This window comes from Garra rufa, chromosome 17, assembly GCF_049309525.1.
Source record: "Garra rufa chromosome 17, GarRuf1.0, whole genome shotgun sequence".
Lineage (NCBI taxonomy): Eukaryota > Metazoa > Chordata > Actinopteri > Cypriniformes > Cyprinidae > Garra > Garra rufa.
In genome coordinates, this window is record NC_133377.1 from 31,493,793 (window position 1) to 31,511,300 (window position 17,508).

Consider the following 17,508-nt stretch of genomic DNA (forward strand, 5'->3'; position numbering starts at 1 on the left):
AGTAAATGACGTGAGTGTGACATTTACCAACTTGGTGTGGCCACTCATGGTGAGGTAATAAAGAGGAAGTACAGTAGATAGGCACGTTTTGCAGACATGTTTATCCAAAGCGGCTTACAGTGTGTTTAAGGGAAGCATTTTATCAGTACTTGCATGTTAAACCTAGAGCCTTGGAGTTGCTAGCACCACGATCTCAGTTGAGCTGCAAAAATGGACAATTTAATTGGTAAGAGAAAGGGTGGAAACTAGTAAGGGGGAACTAAATAAAATACAATAAATACATTGATTTATTAATTGCACAATAAATTGTATTTTCTTGATTCCAGAATTTTTCAAATTTGTTTACCAGCCTCAGTTGTGTTTTCGATGTGGTAATGGTTTTCGAGTATTGCATTTCATGAGCTACATTTTATGAGCTAGAATGGAGCAAACATCTTAAATATGAAAACATACTAACAGGTTTGAATGATTATTTCCTTGACTCATTGTACCCTGCATGTGGATCATTGTGTCATATTGTTAAATGGCATTTTTGTCTTCACAGACTTTTACAGCAATGTTAATCCATCTGTCAACAGATTTCTGTTTTATGCGTGGGAAGGGGAGCTAATGTCGTATGAAAGCCTCTATTTAGATTGGACTTTGACTCTCAGTGATGAACATGATAAAAGAATGGGTGACACAAAAATCTATGCCCATTCATTGCTGAGGATTTATCAGTTCTGTTGAAGTTAACTGCTACACTAATGTATCTAAATGGGACTATTTGCATCTAAGTTAAATACTGAGGAGGAAGGTATTATTTAATGAGATTAAATGCATGTCAAATATGAGTTCAAATCGTGGTTGGTCACAAGAGTATGATACCTATATATTTAAATGCCATTATATGAGAACTAAGGTGCTACATTTGGTGTTGTTATATGTGTTGTTTATAAATGTTCCTATAAACCTAAAATTGAGGTTGTTCACAGTTGCTGAAGCATGTTGTTTTTCTTTGATTTTTATGCTCAGTGTGTTTAAATACATACTTTGATGTGTTAGGCATGCTTGGTTTGAGCTGGTCTTTTTTTTAAACATAATAAACCTATTTAGAATATACTAAATTGACTGGTTTTAGACTTTTATTAAAGCATTTATCTTTTCTTGTGATGCCTTGTGACTAATTCAGTTTCTACTTTTCATGTTTATACTGATATATGGGCCATTCTAATTGGTGTGGTGCAAACTGCTGTCCCATAACCAAAAAACACATTTAAAAAGCATTTAAGTGTCAAATCTTAGATGTTTATTAAGATCCTTCTATTATCCATTGAAACCCACAATATCATTTTAAATATCAGTAAGCTTAATATAAACTATATATATATATATATAATTTTTTTTTCTTTTTTTTTTTTTGTTGTTGTTGTTGTTGTTGTTGTAAATTTTGCAATTTATGTAAATGTGTCCTGCATTTTCATGTCACTACCAAATCAGTGTATGTTGTGGTCCTCTGCCTAAAACTGATTTTAACTACACCCCTACATTTATGATCAGGAAATATTTGTGTCCCTCTTTCTACATCATTTTGAGGTATTCTGATGTGTTCAAAAATTTGAAAATCTGAGTAACTACCTTGAGTGTCACCAAAACGGACATCAGTTTTTTGAATGTTATTCCATATAATGTAGTTTTTGTATGTGCACAACTGTTCAAAACTGTGCTAGCTAACCATGTGCTGATTAGCATCTTTAAGCTAGGTTCAAAAGTATCTAAAATTGTTACTGCTAAAACAGTCACGACCAAAACATGTCATCACTGTTTCGGTAGTGACAAAAGGGAACAAATAATCCTTTATTTAAGGGAAGTAAACAAAATTTTAATACAGTTATGCACATTTTCAGTATTTTAGTATGTTTTTGTAGTATTTCAGTATGTGGGTTTAAGATTTTAGTGATGTGGTCGCTACCAAAACATTACTATCACTATTGAAAATGTGCAGCCATGACTAAAACATGGCATTTGTCCAAAAATAAAGTTGGTATACTGAATTATCAAAGATTATATGATAGTGTTTGGTTCAATGTACAGTCGTGGCCAAAAGTTTTGAGAATTACATAAATATTGGAAATTGGAAAACTTGCTGCTTAAGTTTTTATAATAGCAATTTGCATATACTCCAGAATGTTATGAAGAGTGATCAGATGAATTGCATAGTCCTTATTTGCCATGAAAATCAACTTAATCCTGAAAAAAAAACTTTCCACTGCATTTCATTGCTGTCATTAAAGGGCCTGCTCAGATCATTTCAGTAATCGTCTTGTTAACTCAGGTGAGAATGTTGACGAGCACAAGGCTGGAGATCATTATGTCAGGCTGATTGGGTTAGAATGGCAGACTTGACATGTTAAAAGGAGGGTGATGCTTGAAATCATTGTTCTTCCATTGTTAACCATGGTGACCTGCAAAGAAACGCGTGCAGCCATCATTGTGTTGCATAAAAATGGCTTCACAGGCAAGGATATTGTGGCTACTAAGATTGCACCTAAATCAACAATTTATAGGATCATCAAGAACTTCAAGGAAAGAGGTTCAATTCTTGTTAAGAAGGCTTCAGGGCATCCAAGAAAGTCTCCTAAAGAAGATTCAGCTGCGGGATCAGAGTGCCACCAGTGCAAAGCTTGCTCAGGAATGGCAGCAGGCAGGTGTGAGCGCATCTGCACGCACAGTGAGGCCAAGACTTTTGGAAGATGGCCTGGTGTCAAGAAGGGCAGCAAAGAAGCCACTTCTCTCCAAAAAAAACACCAGGGACAGATTGATCTTCTGCAAAAAGTATGGCGAATGGACTGCTGAGGACTGGGGCAAAGTCATATTCTCCGATGAAGCCTCTTTCCGATTGTTTGGGGCATCTGGAAAAAGGCTTGTCCGGAGAAGAAAAGGTGAGCGCTACCATCAGTCCTGTGTCATGCCAACAGTAAAGCATCCTGAGACCATTCATGTGTGGGGTTGCTTCTCATCCAAGGGAGTGGGCTCACTCACAATTTTGCCCAAAAACACAGCCATGAATAAAGAATGGTACCAAAACAACCTCCAACAGCAACTTCTTCCAACAATCCAACAACAGTTTGGTGAAGAACAATGCATTTTCCAGCACGATGGAGCACCGTGCCATAAGGCAAAAGTGATAACTAAGTGGCTCGGGGACCAAAACGTTGAAATTTTGGGTCCATGGCCTGGAAACTCCCCAGATCTTCAACTCCAAACTCCAAGAAGTGATTATGAAAGAATGGGTTGCTATCAGTCAGGATTTGGCCCAGAAGTTGATTGAGAGCATGCCCAGTCGAATTGCAGAGGTCCTGAAAAAGAAGGGCCAACACTGCAAATACTGACTCTTTGCGTAAATGTCATGTAATTGTCGATAAAAGCCTTTGAAACGTATGAAGTGCTTGTAATTATATTTCAGTACATCACAGAAACAACTGAAACAAATATCTAAAAGCAGTTTAGCAGCAAACTTTGTGAAAACTAATATTTGTGTCATTCTCAAAACTTTTGGCCACGACTGTATATTCAAACTAATGAATCAGTATGATCAACCTTTTGACTTTCACAAAGAAAAAATTGATTCAAAATACAACAAATCTCATAAATCACACTTGAAATATTGTTAAAATTGTAATTGATATTGATTTACCTCTGAAAACTTTTTAATAAAAAAAAAAATCTTTTTACAATTTGATGTAAGCAAAATCTTAATAGGTCAATGTAACCCTTCTTATTAAAGTATTACTGTGTTTCAGTAGTTACAAATTTAGGGAGAGGACAAATATTCATAAACTTTCTGAAAATACAATATGAGAATTAACTGCACAATTAGAAATGTGTACCTTGTGTGTACCATACATACAAAATTTGTGGAAAAATACATTTTTTAAAGATGTTTCTTTGTACCAATTCTGTAAATGGCCCATATATACTGTATATGACACATGATATACAGCCAGTATGGTAATGCTTAATAAACTAATCCTAAGGCTTTTTGCATGGCGCTATAAAAGCGTCAGTTTAATTCATTGTATGCAATAGCCTTTCCTGAATGACATCCCCAAACAGACTCCTAGTTTACAGCTTTAATAGCTTAACCGTCCAGTTCATTTCAAGTGACAGAGTCACGGCTGGATGGGCTCAGCTTCCTGCAAAGCCCAATTATTCTGAATCATTTCACTAAAGGGACCTGCTCTAGCGTGTGCACCAAGGGCAAATAAGGCAACATGTGACCATATAAATGCCATCTTGCTGCATTAAGGACCCATCCCTTTACCTCATATCAGACCAATTCAAGCTCTTAGATGCACTATCCGCCCATCTAACGCCCCTCCCACGCCCCCTTTTTTCCAAATAAATAGGAACTTTTGTGCAAATACGAACTTCCTTATTGTCTTCATGTTTTTTCCTTACACAGATTGGAGAGTGTTCAGCACTTTATTTGATCCAGGAACAGCTATTCCTTCAAATGGAATATAGAGGGAATATTGACAGCCAATGGAGAGGCTAATCTAGGTCAGCTCCGAATCAACAAACTGGTCAAACATGGAGTTGACCGCATCCAGCTTCATCTCATTGTTAGTCTACATCTTGACCTTCTCGCTTGGACTTCCCGGCAACCTCCTTGTGCTTTTTGTGTACATCCGTAAGGCTCGAAAACACGGTGCCACCCCCAACGTAGTCTACGCTCTTAACCTGTGCGTGGCAAACCTGGCTCTAGTGTTGTGGATGCCAGTCAAAGTGGCAGAGACTGTGCTCCAAGGTTGGATGCTTCCAGCTCTGGTTTGTCCTGTTTACAGCTTCTTTCTGTTCTCTTCGGTCTACGGTAGCAGTTTGATCCTCACAGCAGTCGTCGTGGGCCGTTATCTGAGTATCGCCTATCCCATAACTTATAAACTCTACCGCCGGGCACGTACCTCTTGCCTGGTGAGTGCCGTCTTGTGGGCTATAGTGCTATTACACTTGAGTTTTGCTTTATCTGCCGAAGGAGGGGGCCATTTTGTGTCTTTATCAGAGGACAATGTCTCTGCATGCTATGAAAACTTCACACAGGAACAGCTGGAAGTTCTAGTGCCGATACGTCTGGAGATGGCGCTGCTGCTGTTCCTGCTGCCACTTGTTTTGTCAGCGTTTTGCACGCTGCGCTGCCTCGTGCTTGTCAGACACTCTTCTTTGCCCTCTGTTGGGAAAAGAAGGGTTTTAGCCATTGCACTCTCCACATTAGTAGTATTTGTGGTCTGTTATGGACCTTACAATGTTTCCCACGTGGTGGGCTTTGTCTTGAACACTAATGTGGAGTGGAGAAGTGAAGCCATGCTTTCCTGCTCCTTCAATGTATTTCTTGAGCCTGTGGTCATGTTAATGCTTTCGCCATGGACGCCGAGGGATTTGTTGGACAGATTGTGTCGTAAAGGAAGGAACGCATCAAGCAAGTCGTGGCATCAGAATCAATGCAACAGGGCTTCCAGGAATCCTCAAACAACAACGACACAGGCTGCGTCAATAGTAAGCCATGGTGAATCTAAAGACGACAAGGCGAACGCAAACAAAGCAGACTCATCTATAAAAGTGACCTGATTTGGCTTCGGCAAGACACTTTGAGCATGGATTTTTTTAACCTTTTGAATGTGAGTCACCCAAACAGACATATGTAGCAGAAGGATATGAGCATCCTTGTGAGATCATGTTTTGGTGGATGTTAAAGATATCAGATGAGAATGTGCACATTCATTTAAAGGGATAATTCACTCAAAAAATGATATTCTGTCAGCATTTACTCACCCTCAAGTCATTTCAAACATGTATGAGGACATGTAATTTTTTTTTTCTGTTGAGGACAAAAGGAGATATTTTCATGAATGATTTTGATGATGATGGACATATAACGTCGTGGGGGGGGGGGGGTATCCATAATTATCGAATGCGATTTTGAACGCGATTTGGCGTAGCTTGTCAGTGATCTACGTCTCTGTGTATTAATTGCCGCTCCAGCTGAACGCATGTGATGGAGATTTACTACTAATCAAAGTACCGGCTTCATTGACTAAACGCGCCTCACAACATCGTTCAATTAATCGTGCAGCCCTAGTTGCCGTTGAAAATATGTACTTTTGTGCTCAGTGGAATTAAAAAAAAACTGAGGGTAAGTAAACCAAGACTTTGTTGAGTGAATACTTCGCAAGTTTTTAGACATCAGCTGTTTACGCACAGCTTTCCCTTCAGGGCTTTACAGTGCCACGCATTTTCGACTTAAAATTACTGCATGCGACTATGAAAATATATCTAGGAAGCACCATGTGCAAATAACCCGATCAGAATATTTGTGTTTGTGTTGAGGGGAGCTTCAAAGGTTTCTACGTGTTTTTGCAACGTTGAGTAATGTACCACAGACATATCTCATGATTTTTTTCATAAAACAAAGTGTATATAGAGTGTAAATAAGAAATTCATCGTGCAGTGTAGAGAGCTTTGCTAATTATAATGGAACTTTCGCGATGAACTAAGTTGTGTGAGAGTTGTAAATGAGAGATTGATTTAATACAACAGTTAAATAAACAAAGTTAATATTAAATGACTTACATTGTCTGACTGTAACACTATTGCATGGTTTTGCTCCATTTCGTCATCAAAAGTAGTCTGAAACAAGTCATAACTGAGTTGTTTCTGTGTTTCGTTTATGAATGAATACGTGTTTTTAAATTGATCTAGTCAATGATTCAATTTCCCATTCATAAAGACAGTCACTTGCTTTATTCCCGAACGAATCAAATGAATGAAATGATTCATGAATTAAATCAGTGACTTTCCGCCACCTACTGGCAGTTTTAGTATCATTTTAAAGTATCTTTTCAGTTATTTAAATCATTTAATATTTCTGTATTCAAAATGTTATATTTAAAACATTAATCTCAACATGAATTTATGAATTTGTTTGCACTTATGCCACCTCTGAGCCTCATTAAACATTTTTAAAAAGTTTAAAAATATATATTTTTTTAAACAATTTGACATAAAAGATGACTTTATATGATTTTAAAAGATGATTTTAATAACGTTAGAAAAATGCCATTTCAAATGTTAAAACAAAATCCCCCTGTAAATCACTTTAACAAGTCAAATATCACCTTGTAATGGGAAGGCAAATTTTTTATCAGACTTTAATTTATTGATTAGAAGGTGCTACTGAAATTTTATCTGCGCTCCTAAATTTTTTAAGTTAAAATTAAAATAAAAAAGGAAGCATAGAGCCCTGCCCTTGTCACAAATGTTTGCCTTTTAGTTTTTTTTTTGTTATTTTAACCAAAATTTTACACTTTAGACTAGTAAGAATGGTCACATTTCAGTTTGGGGACCAGTTCTCACCATTAACTGTCTATTAAATACGACTTTTGCCTCAACTTTGCTGCTTATTGATAAGTTACTAAGGTAGCTGTTAAGTATACGTAAGTATAATTAGTTTTATAGTATAGTAAAATAACCAAATGTTTATCTAGTGGAACCTTTGAGCATGCAAGAAGATTTAAATGATCAAAGGCTGTATGGAAATTCCATGAATACTTTTATCTCATTTAAATATGTTCAGTAGAGTAATACTAATAAACAATGTGCTAAATTTAATTGTTTTGTGATACACTTATTCTGTAATTGTTATTTTATACTGTTATAAAAAACATGAATGTGTAAAATGTTTAACATGGGCATTGCATTCTCTTGGATGATTTCATTTTCCAGATTTTTGGTGTAATTGGAAATTATAAATTGTTGCAGCATTTAATATTATAAATATTTATTTTATGTGTACATCACTGTGTATTACAAGTTCACACAATAGCCATTCCAGGGCCACAATGATGTCCTTGAATCCATCCTTACACACATTTTACACATTTTCAGCCTTATCTAGATCAAGAAAAAAAAGAAAAAAAAGAAAAGAAAACAAAACAATGGTCCTCTGTGTTCACATTGCATAATACCTTACCTGTGAAAAATAACTCTTATGATAATTTGTGGTTTGCAAAGTGGAACTTCCCTGGAATGTCGTGAGAACTAATACACATGCATGTTAAAAGTTTGTTTAAAATGAGAAGGAAGCATAAACCATAACCTGTCTCTTAAGAGTGAATATAACTAATTTTCCAGATTCAAATGATACTAATCTTCCTTTTCTGTAGCTGAATTAAAAAAAGTTATAACCAGTCTTGAATAGAAAAAAATTAGGTAACTTTAAAGACATTGTCAAAGTAGTTTATGCAAACAGCCACTGAAGAGTCTTGGTGAGTGTGAAATCTATTTATATTAAAATCTATTGATCTATTTTTGAAAATATGCTGTATTAAAATGCACCTGTTTTACGGTAATGAAAAACTAATAACATTTTTGCAAAACATCTTTAAACTAAAATAACATTGTTGCAAGGTTCTTGTGTAATACAGTATACATATTTTTTAAATATTACATATATACAGAGGAATTTTCTTTTACCTTAACTTTCATTATGAATTGTGGAATTTATTATGTATCATCAGAATATTGTATTGATTAAACATTAATGGGGGATGCTACTTTTTGATTGCTTCAGTTCCAACTTGTACCTGTAATATTGTGAAATATTATTATGATGTAAAACAATGTTTTTCTTCATTAATATACATTAAATTTGTATTTATATCTGTAAATAAAGTTGAATTTTCAGAATCATTACTCCAGTCTTCAGATCCTTTAGAAACCGTTCTAATATGCTGATATACTATCAGTGCTGGCAACAGTTGTGCTGCTTAATATTCTTTTGGAACCTGTGATACTTTTTTCCAGTATTCTATGATCAATAAAAGATTTAAAAGAACAACATTTATTTAAAATAGAAAGGTTTTCTAACAATATAAACTACTGTTCAAATATTTTGGGGTCAGTACATTTTTATTCTTTCTTTTTAATACTTTTATTCTCCAAGGATGTGTTTAATTAATACAAAGTGATAGCATAGATTTATATTGTTAGAAAATATTTATATTTGGAATAAATGCTGTTCTTTTTAATTTTTATGTTATTCAAAGAATTCTGAAAAAAAGAACCACAAGTGCCAAAAAAATTCTAATAATAAATCAGCATTAGAATGATTTCTAAAGGATCATGTGACACTTAAGACTGGAGTAACAGCTGATAAAAAAATAAAATAAAAATCAGCTTTGCATCGCAGAAATAAATTATATTTTAAAGTATATTAAGATAAAAACATTATCTTATATTGTAATAACATTTTGCAATATAACTGTTTATTTCTCTGTATTTTTGATCAAATAAATGCAGCCTTGATGAGCATAAGAGACTTCTTTAAAAAAAAAAAAAACATTACAAGCCTTACTGATCCCAAACTTTTGAGCGGTAGTGTATAATATTTTATTTTTGTAAAGACTAATACTGTTAGTTTAGAGCAGGACTAATGGTAAATGGGACTAATGGTCATGAACTGCTTTTTTTATTATTATTTTATAATGTTCTCTAAGGTTCACTTCGTTTTTGAGACTCTCTCCAAAACAAACTTTTTTTTAGGCAGTTTGCATTCAAGGTTTGCAAGTAAACGCCCACTGCTATAACTGGCTTACAGTTTTGCTAATTAAAATAGCAGATGGACGCTGCTGTGACATACTCTGAAAATAACGGGTCATTAAAATATACAAATATTCAGATAGAAATAGAATGCAAAGCATAATACAATTTGATGTATCCATGCTGTCCAGGTGACTAGAGTGTGTTACAGAACTGCGTAGGAGCCCATTGATTTTGTCAAGACAAATAACAGGGACATAGTGTTGGTAAGTCCTAGATAAAACCACAGTAGCTGATACTTTAAATAGTTTTACAATACTAAAAATCTATAGGAATACATCTAACATAGATGTGTGTGTATATTACAGGTTCAGCTTTTAAGAAAACCTGCAGGGCTGTTTCTAAAGCGAAGAACTTTACCATAGGCTTATAACAATGTCAGAAGATTCAACAGCATTTCTCGTCATTTATATCATCACATTCCTGATTAGTTTTCCTAACACTGTACTGGCGTTCTGCTCATGTATTCGCAAGATTCACCGGAAGCCTATTCCCATTGACATATTTATGTTGAACCTCACTGTTTCTGACCTCATCTACCTCACCTTCCTGCCTGTCAAGACGAAAGAGGCTGCAGATAACATGGTTTGGAACATGCCCTATATCTTGTGCCACTTCAATATGTTCATGTTCTTTCTTCCTTTCTGTTCCAGCAGCCTGTTTTTAGGAGCAATAAGCGCTGAACGCTATGTTTGTGTACGATTTCCAATTAAGTACAAAAGTCAAAGAAGAAACATCTATACAATATTAATATGTGTTGCCATCTGGGTGCTTGTTACAGTACTAATAGTATTTGCTTACAAAGCCACATACACTAATTCTGAAATACACAACACTACTAATCAGCGCCCTCTGGTGACAGAACCTCAGAGATGTTACAGTAACTTTACCTCTACACAGCTAAGAGAACTGCTTAAAATACGTCTGGCTGCTCTTGTGCTATTAAGCTGTACTTTCATCATTTGCTGCTTCTGTTACATTAATGTCATCTGCATTTTGTGGAAGCTTCCTCTCATTAACCGCTGGCGCAGGCTCCGGGCGATTGGACTGGCTTTGGGGACACTCCTTGTGTTGACAGTTTGTTATGCTCCTATCAGTGCATCATACATAGTTGGTTTCATCAGACAAAAAAATCCAGACTGGTTTATGAAAGCTTTAATTCCGACTACTTTAAACCCATGTTTTAATCTTGTTATATTTTACTGTATCTCTAAGGAGATGAGAAAGGCAATCGGTGTTTGTGCAAATGCTTTGTTTCAGTTATATGCCTGTTTAAAGAGATTTATGTTGTTGTGCACCTAAATATTTTAAGTATTTAGAAAAAATTGTGGCTTGCGATAATGCAAAAACAATTGCATTATCACAATCATCTACACAAAAACAATGCAAAACAAAATAGTCATATAAAGTGCAAAAAGACACTATCTATTAAACATCAAAAGATTCTGATTGTGGCCAAGCTCATAAGAGTAGATCAATCACTACAACATATAAAAGATATGTTTTCTTAAAGGAACACTCCACTTTTTTTGGAAATAGGCTCATTCTTCAATAATAAGTTAAAAGTCAAATTAATAAGGAGCACGGGAGGAGCACGATCAGATAATTAACCTGGATGAACATGAGGACCGCAATCAGTAATCAACCTATTAACAGTTATGTATTTATATACCGCAGCCTTACCTTTGTTCCTTGACAGTTTTTTAGCATCCCTCCACCACCCCTTCTCCGCATTTACAACTATTTCTGTCCTAACCCGGGGGGTACTCTGAGTTCGGGCCAAAATTCAGAGCTCGGAGCCCTTCCATCAGACAGCACGCCAAATACGCAAAACCCATACTAGTTACAATATTTGCGATCTGCCTGGAGTCCTTTAAAATGGAAGCGGCAACTAGAAGATGGAGTGTGTTTGACTTGTGTCACTGGCTGTTTGGTGGCGTTAGTTCATCTGCTATGATTGTTAATGCTTACGAGACTAGCGTGAGATTTGTTGGAATGACCTGTGTAAAGTTTTGCCATTTGTGACAGCTACGTTCATGATGAACGTTATGTGTCTTTGACACCTTTAGCCCGCTTATGCTCCACTTAAACTTGTGATCTAATTGCTGACTTACAGCAAAGTCCCTTTAAGGCAAGTCATGTCACTCGGCGGCCATCTTTGAAACGCTACTCGGGCAGGCAAGTGCAGCTCCTATCTCTTTGAATGGGGAAACATCAAATTCTCCAAAACTGTTCACCAAGCTTACGATTAAATTTCATATTTTAAATCTCTAAAGAAATCCAACAAGAACTGTCTCATAAATATGGTTCCTTGTGCTCCAATAGCGTAAAAAAAGCTTATTTTTCCGGCTAAATGAGCCAGTGTGCATGCGCAGTACTGAGCGCACGTCTTAGAGCGCCGACTGTTTTTATAGCAACCGGGACTTCTAACGGCAGCTGCAGTGATGCGCTGACTTTACTAATCAAGGTCTTGTTGGATTTCTTTGGAGATTTAAAATATGAAATTTAAACGTAAGCTTGGTTCGCAAGCAGTTTTGGAGAATTTGATGTTTCCCCATTCAAAGAGATAGGAGCTGCACTTGCCTGCCCGAGTAGCGTTTCAAAGATTGCCGCCGAGTGACATGACTTGCCTTAAAGGGACTTTGGTATAGTCTTTGCTTACAGACAAGGGAGACCTGGAACAGCCTAGTAAGTCACGTGAAATACATACCTTGCACGCAGGATTTTACTCTCTGTATTAGACACACCAGTTTAGTGAAGTGCGCTAAATGTGTATTTGTGTGTTTTTTAGTTAGAGTAAGTTTAGGGTGCATTTGCGCTGAAGATTTCTTTTTCATATTTTTGTTTTCTTATTTAGAGCAGTGGTTCTCAATCCTGGTCCTGGGGGACCCCTGCTCTGCACATTTTGCATGTCTCTCTTATTTAACACACCTGATTGAGATCTTCAGTTTGTTAGTTCAGTTCATGGATCTCTCTCCTAATGAGCTGATCTCAATCAGGTGTGTTAAATACGGGAGACATGCAAAATGTGCAGAGCAGGGGTCCCCCAGGACCAGGATTGAGAACCACTGATTTAGAGGACCGGGTGGAGACAGTGGGGATCTTTTTGTTATATTTATTTCTTTGATTTTCTAGCGCTACTTTCAGTTCCTCTTCCGCTTGTCTGGGTTATATAAATTATTGTTGTTTAATATTTTGTTTTCCTAAATGTTTGTAAATACTCATGGTTTTGGGAGCAATAAATCTTTTGCGGTGTTAATCTGATGTCCTGCGTTTCTCTTGCCACTTTTACCTTAAGCCGAGTTCAGACTGCACGATTTTCAAAGCAATCGCGTCACAGATGTTTTCACACTGCATGACTATCTGGGGTAGCATTCTGTCGCTGCTGTGTTCACACTGCACGATGGATCGGCGACAGGGGGTTTCACACTGCATGACTTTACAATAGGAAGAATCGCCGACAACTTTGTCCCGGTCCGCAAACTACGTCTCACAACCAAACACACGCGAGAAGTGACATGGAAACAACGCGAGGTCAGGCGTGCAAGTTCTCACATGAGACTGGTATTATTATAAAAAAAAAAATGGTAGCCCGCAAGAAGCTTGTCATACAAATAGCATGTGCACTCATTTGCAGCGAAAAGAGAAGAAGCCGAAGCTATTCTTGTTGATACTGTGGTCTACCTTCGTTACTCCTCCCCCAACTTCCCGCTGGCCTGGATGTTGCTGTCTCATTGGCTGTAGGTAATCGCCGATGTGATTTTCAGTCAGATCACCTTTCACACGGCATGATTTTGAGTCGCCGACAGGTCCAGATGTTTAGCATGCCAAATATCTCACGGGTGTCGGCGACACGTCGGCGATTCTCTCAGATCGGGTCTTTGATAGTTCACACTGTGTGATTGTCACTCACGTGAACGAGCACCGATTTGCCTGTGATTTCGGGCATTTATCGGCGATTTCTCAAAACCTGTCGGCGAGTCAAAATCGGGGCTAAAATCAAGCAGTCTGAACTAGGCTTTAAGCTTCTTCTTTTGGTCATCTCAATGTTACTCCTTTTAAATTCCTAGACAAAAATTCCATCTAAGGTCGTAACATTAATGCTTTCACTGTTGATGCCAAGGGATTTGGTGGACAGATTGTACCATAAACGAAGGAATGCATCATGCAAGTCATGGCATCAGGGCTTCCAGGAACCCTCAAACAACAACGACACAGGTTGCGTCAATAGTAAGCCATGGTGAATCTAAAGACGACAAGGCAAAAGCAAACAAAGCAGCCTCGTCCATAAAAGTGACCTGATTAGGCTATGGCAAGATGCTCATGGAAATAAATGAGATGTTGACTTGGCGCATGGATTTTTTTTTAAACTTGGGATTGTGGGTCACTTAATAAAATTTAAGGGAAGCACATGAGCTGTGAGATAATCTTTTGGTGTTTATTAAAGATATTGGATAAGTGTTTTTTAGTGGTTTTAAACAAAAATATAAACAATAGCAAATTATTATAATGACAAAAAAATGTAAAATAGCAAAAAACTGTATTGTTTTGTAAATATAAGTTAAATTGCTCTTACATTCTCTGGGTCTATTTCCATTTCCTGATGCTGTTTTTGTGAATGGAAATAAAGAATTATTTGTTCACGCAAAAGTCACTGCAGGACCACGATGATGTCCAGAAATTGTTGATATCCTTAATATCTAAGAAGAAATACTTCTTACACCATTTTGGGGCCTCATATCTATACCAAAAAAGTCCTTTATTTACATATTAAATAAGTGAACAAATACCCATGTGATTGTTTGTGGTTTGCAACAAGGTACTACCCAGTAAAGATCAGAGAACGGATAAACACGCATGTTAAAAGTTACTGTTAAAAATGAAAGGGAAGCCTAAGCCATACCCTGAAGAGTTGTGGTGAGTACTTAAGTCTTAAAATCTATTTAGATGTTTTGAAAATATATTATATTGGAACACACCTATTGTACTTATTTATTGTGGTGAGAAACTATAAAACACAGAGGTGGTAACTGTCACTTTTACAAAACATCTCCAAATATCTACTAAAATATAACAAGCTTTCTTGAAATAACATTGCTTTTTTAAGACATATATATACACATGGGTCAAAGAAGAAAAGTGTAATACTGCATTAAATTGTTTTTTAAAAAAAATAACCAGTTCTGTTTAATGTTTTTCATTTTTGTTTTTCGTTTTTCTGAGCAAAAAATGTATTTACATTTTTCCCTAATTTACAAAAGACACCCACTAAAATGTCATTCAGTGTAACAATCTTGTCAGACATATTTACAACAAAAATCAATTTATGACATTAAAAGACAAATTACTTTCACCCAATACTACTTAGTTGTATTTTTACATTTTGTATTTTTACATTTTTAAAATTTGCCACTATCCTAGGTTTTGCCCATTTGTCAGTAAGAATATTTTACTAATTTAAAACACAATAAAATGTAATATGCTATCTAATTCTTTTAATTAATTTTAATCTGTACAGGTCAGAATAAGCATGTTGTTTGAATTATATATATATATATATATATATATATATATAAACCTGATAATTCTGAATGATCTCATTTCATTTATGTTTTGATTGGCACAGTCAATTGTTTTCTATTACCATTACAGCATTTTTTCAAAACACTCTCTGCACTCAGCAGTTGGATTATGGTACACAGATGATGAATCAATATTAACTAATTTAATGCAACAGCCATTTAAGATTTAGCCAAATAAATAAAGTATTCTAAAAAAAATTAAATGCTGTTCTTGTCATACTCTTGTCAACAGTTTATAATAACCACATCTGTTCAACTGTAAAAAGAAAAAAAAAATGATATTTTTCTAGACTTGTGATACAGACATACTTGTCATTTTGAAGCTAGACATACTTGATCACTAAGATGATAAAACTTAAGAACTGTTCAACAATGCTTGGATCCAAGACTGAATAATAATATCAACTATTTCTTTATTGCAGCCTCCAGACTTTAAGTGTGCTTTTCGCAGCTAATAAATGGAACATAGAGTGGTCTGATTATTTGTATTTTTAATGAGCATTAGCTCGGCTAGTAAGCCTGAGGGTACTGATGCAAAGAAATTGTGGGGAAAACAGTGGCTCAATTCTAAACATATTTTCATAATGTGACAGGATGCAAATCATAATACTGTTTGCTGTATCTATGCCATCCAGGTGTGTGGAGTGCATTACGGAAGCACATTTCCAGAAATTCCATTGATTAGATCAAGACTACTAATAATAGAAAGAAATAGATTTTGGTAAGGTAAAAACCGCTTGTGTTTTTAATATATTCAAGAGGTTTTGTTTTACTTTTTTTATATTAAAAGAAAACATCCTAAAGTGTGTGTGTTTATATATTAAAGGTGATGTTTTAGGAACTTGCAGGGTTATTTTCTACAGCAAAGTGAAGAACTTTACCACAGGCCGACAACAATGTCAGAAGATTCAACAGCATTTCTCATCATTTATATCATCACATTCCTGATTGGTTTTCCTAATGCTTTCCTGGCGTTCTGCTCATGTATTCGCAAGATTCACCGTAAGCCTATTCCCATTGACATATTCATGTTGAACCTCGCTCTTTCTGACCTCATCTTCCTCACCTTCTTGCCTTTAAAGATGAAAGAGGCTGCCGATAACATGGTTTGGAACATGCCCCATTTCCTGTGTGGCTTCAGTATGATCATGTTCTTTTTTCCACTTTATTCCAGCAGCCTGTTCTTGGCAGCAATCAGCGCTGAGCGCTATGTTTGTGTAGCTTTTCCAGTTAAGTATAAAAGTCCAAAAAGAATAATTTATATGTGTTATCACCTGGGTGATTTTTTCAGTATTTTCAATATTTCCATTGAAGGCATCATATTTAGATTCTAATGAAGCGCACAACAACACTTATGCCGAAGCTCAGGGATGTAATGGTAACCTCACAGCAAAACAGCTCAAAGAACTGCTTTCAGTTTGGCTGAGTTTAGCAGTGGTGTTTTTCCTTCTACCCCTCCTTATCAGCTGCTTCTGTTACATCAGTTTAATTCATATTTTGATAAAGTGTCCTCTCTTCAAGCGACAGCGTAAACTTCGGGTGATTGGACTGGTTGTGGGGACTCTCCTTGTGTTTGCAATTAGTTTTGCACCCTACAATGTATCACACATAGTGGGCTTTATCAAAAAAGAAATTCCAAATTGGCAAATGAAAGCTTTTATGCTGAACACTTTAAATGTATGTTTTGATCCTATTATATTTTTCTGTGTCTCTAAAGATATGAGAAGGCCCATCAAAGTATGTGTGAAAGCCTTGTGTAGTTTTATGCCTATTTAAAGCTATTTATTGTTCTTACACTTAAAAATGTATTACCAATATCACACAAAACAAATATACATAGACATCATATTGTAACCTTACATGCACTGTACATGTTTTTTATTTATTGTATAAGCAGAAAAGGGTCCTATACACTGTAAAAAGTGAACAGTTGGTTCAACTTAAAATAATTACTTCAATTGGTAACACCTAAAAAATTAGGTTGATTGAACTAAGATTATCTAAGTGTGGTCAATCACACTTAAATAATCTTAGTTCAATCAACTTAATTTTTTTAGGTGTTACCAATTGAAGTAATTTTTTAAGTTGATCCAACTGTTCTTGAAAAATCACTGAAATAACTGACCTGAGAGCATCACGCCTGTCTTTGTGACAGACTCAAACTGCCTTCAAATTGACAGTGTCCCTATAAATGTTTGCTGCTCCCTGTTCCAGGATATCCATTGAAATTCACTTCATTTTCACATCATTCATTGACCTCAAATATGGCTTGTTGTCTAAAATATGCAAGTAG

At 35.9% G+C, this 17,508-nt stretch overlaps 2 protein-coding genes and 1 pseudogene across 2 annotated transcripts; all 3 read left to right on the forward strand.

Annotated features, from left to right (window-relative positions):
- The first annotated feature begins 4,456 nt into the window (after positions 1 to 4,456).
- Positions 4,457 to 5,767, forward strand: LOC141289183 (free fatty acid receptor 3). Its single transcript, XM_073821285.1, has one exon. The coding sequence runs from the start codon at positions 4,573 to 4,575 to the stop codon at positions 5,602 to 5,604; it is 1,032 nt and encodes a 343-aa protein (XP_073677386.1). The 5' UTR covers positions 4,457 to 4,572; the 3' UTR covers positions 5,605 to 5,767.
- A 4,241-nt stretch (positions 5,768 to 10,008) lies between these two features.
- Positions 10,009 to 10,935, forward strand: LOC141289362 (free fatty acid receptor 2-like). The gene has a single exon (XM_073821473.1). It carries the CDS (start codon positions 10,009 to 10,011, stop codon positions 10,933 to 10,935), a length of 927 nt encoding a protein of 308 aa, XP_073677574.1.
- Positions 10,936 to 16,111: 5,176 nt separating this feature from the next.
- On the forward strand, positions 16,112 to 17,508 carry LOC141289364 (free fatty acid receptor 3-like; annotated as a pseudogene).

What these genes read in the sequence shown, in the direction of transcription:
- LOC141289183 (XM_073821285.1), top strand. Translation starts at nt 4,573, where the DNA reads ATGGAGTTGACCGCATCCAGCTTCATCTCATTGTTAGTCTACATCTTG.
- LOC141289362 (XM_073821473.1), top strand. Translation starts at nt 10,009, where the DNA reads ATGTCAGAAGATTCAACAGCATTTCTCGTCATTTATATCATCACATTC.